The following is a 1,728-nucleotide window of genomic DNA, read 5'->3' on the forward strand; positions in this document are numbered from 1 at the left end:
TTATTTTAAGACAGTTACCCAGGATGGCCTGAGACTCTGGATTCTCTTGTTAGCCTTCCAAGTAGGTGGGCAACCACCACACTGAGCTATGCAGTCTATTTATCTCTATTTACTTTTTTTTTTTTTTTATCTCTATTTACCAAGAGGAAAAAAAATGAAAACATATCAAGTACCAAGAGTTTTTCATATACTACCTCAGTTAATTTTCTTAGTAACTTTATGAATCTAGAGGACAAAAATGAACCAGAGATACAAGGAAATCTCCCCAAGTAACGCTGGTTCTAAATGATGGAATAAACTCAGGATACGTTCAATTCAAAGCTCAGACATGCTCTGTGCACTTCACTGTACCATCTATAGCATGACAGACGTGTGAGTATCTACTTGCCTGAATGTTAATGTCTGCCCACAGAAATAGGTTGGCGCTCTGGAGTAGAGAACACCGGAGGATTCAGAATCATTCCGGAGTGCTATATTTCTTCGACTGCTCAAACTGTACCCCTCAAAGCCAGTTGTCCACTCTTTTAAAAAGCAAAGATTGAAAATTATTAGAATCTTTACAGGGATAACTTGAATATAAACACGTTAATTAGAACTTAGAAGCAGAAGTGACTATTCACAAAGGTCATGGCAATGTTTAATAAAAGATTCAGCAATGAGGTACCATGGTGAGTCCAAAAATTATTACAAATATTTTAAATTATTTCAGTGCAACTTTGGCATGGAAAATCAAGTGTTATCTCCTATCTAATAAAATTATGGCTCAAGCTGACTTATTGGGCTTATTCTAACATGACCAAGAACTAATGAATAGGGGCTGGAGGTGTAGCACAATGATAAGAGTGCACACTTAGCATGTGTGAGGCCTTAGGTTCAATTCTCAGTCACACACATACACACATCCTGAGCCAGCCAAAAAAAAAAAAAAACTAAAACCAAAATTTAAAAAAAAAGATTCTGCTTCTCAATCTCGGAAGCTAAGCAAGGTCAGGCCTGGTTAGTACTTGGATAGGACATTCTGCCTCTAGTGTGTCCTCCAAGAACCCTATATTAAAGATTTGGTCCCCAGTCTGGCACTACTTGGTGGTGGCAGAAACATCAGAGGCAGGGTCCTTTAGGAGGCTTGGACACAAAGCAGGCCCTCGAGGGGTGAAGAGGAAGCTCACACCCTTCCACTTCCTCTCACTGCCTGTGATAAGTTCTATTCTGCTGCATTAGCCACCATGATGCACAGCCTCATCACAGGCCTCAAGGTATCAGAGCCAAAATTCCAAAACCGGGAGCCAAAGAAAACCTTTTTCTTGTTGAGTCAATTATCAAAAGTATTTATTATAGAAATGAAAGCTGACAAACACAGACTCTTTTTCTTTTTTTTCTGCTCATACATCCTTCATAAAAGGTCAGTGGAAGTGTAAAAGTAAGAGAACACGAACTAGCATACCACTACTACTGACAGTTCAAATGGTTTCTCAGGAGGCAAACAACATTGGCTCAGATAAAACCATCAAGTACTTTCCATGCTTTACACAAGGGACTTGAGGTACGTAAGTACTCTAAGTAAAAGTCTACCACCTCAAAACTCAAAACTTAAAACTTCTCAGTATGCTACACTGAGAAGAGTATGGTGAAAATCAGACACTGTTTTATGGTTCTGAATCAAAACTGCGCTTTAGATGGAACAATGTATACCCATAAATTCAGCTACTCAGGAAGTTGAAAGCAGGAGAA

At 38.9% G+C, this 1,728-nt stretch overlaps 1 protein-coding gene across 1 annotated transcript in view; it reads right to left on the reverse strand.

Moving 5' to 3' along the window:
- Nucleotides 1-1,728, reverse strand: part of Crlf3 (cytokine receptor like factor 3) — a 51,999-nt gene that overhangs the window by 21,379 nt on the left and 28,892 nt on the right. The window contains exon 5 of the mRNA XM_023719851.1: nt 389-521. Within this exon, the coding sequence (XP_023575619.1) occupies nt 389-521 (133 nt within the window). The remainder of the gene's footprint in view (nt 1-388; nt 522-1,728) is intronic.

Source organism: Octodon degus, unplaced genomic scaffold (genome assembly GCF_000260255.1).
Source record: "Octodon degus isolate 3935 unplaced genomic scaffold, OctDeg1.0 scaffold00072, whole genome shotgun sequence".
NCBI classification, from domain to species: domain Eukaryota; kingdom Metazoa; phylum Chordata; class Mammalia; order Rodentia; family Octodontidae; genus Octodon; species Octodon degus.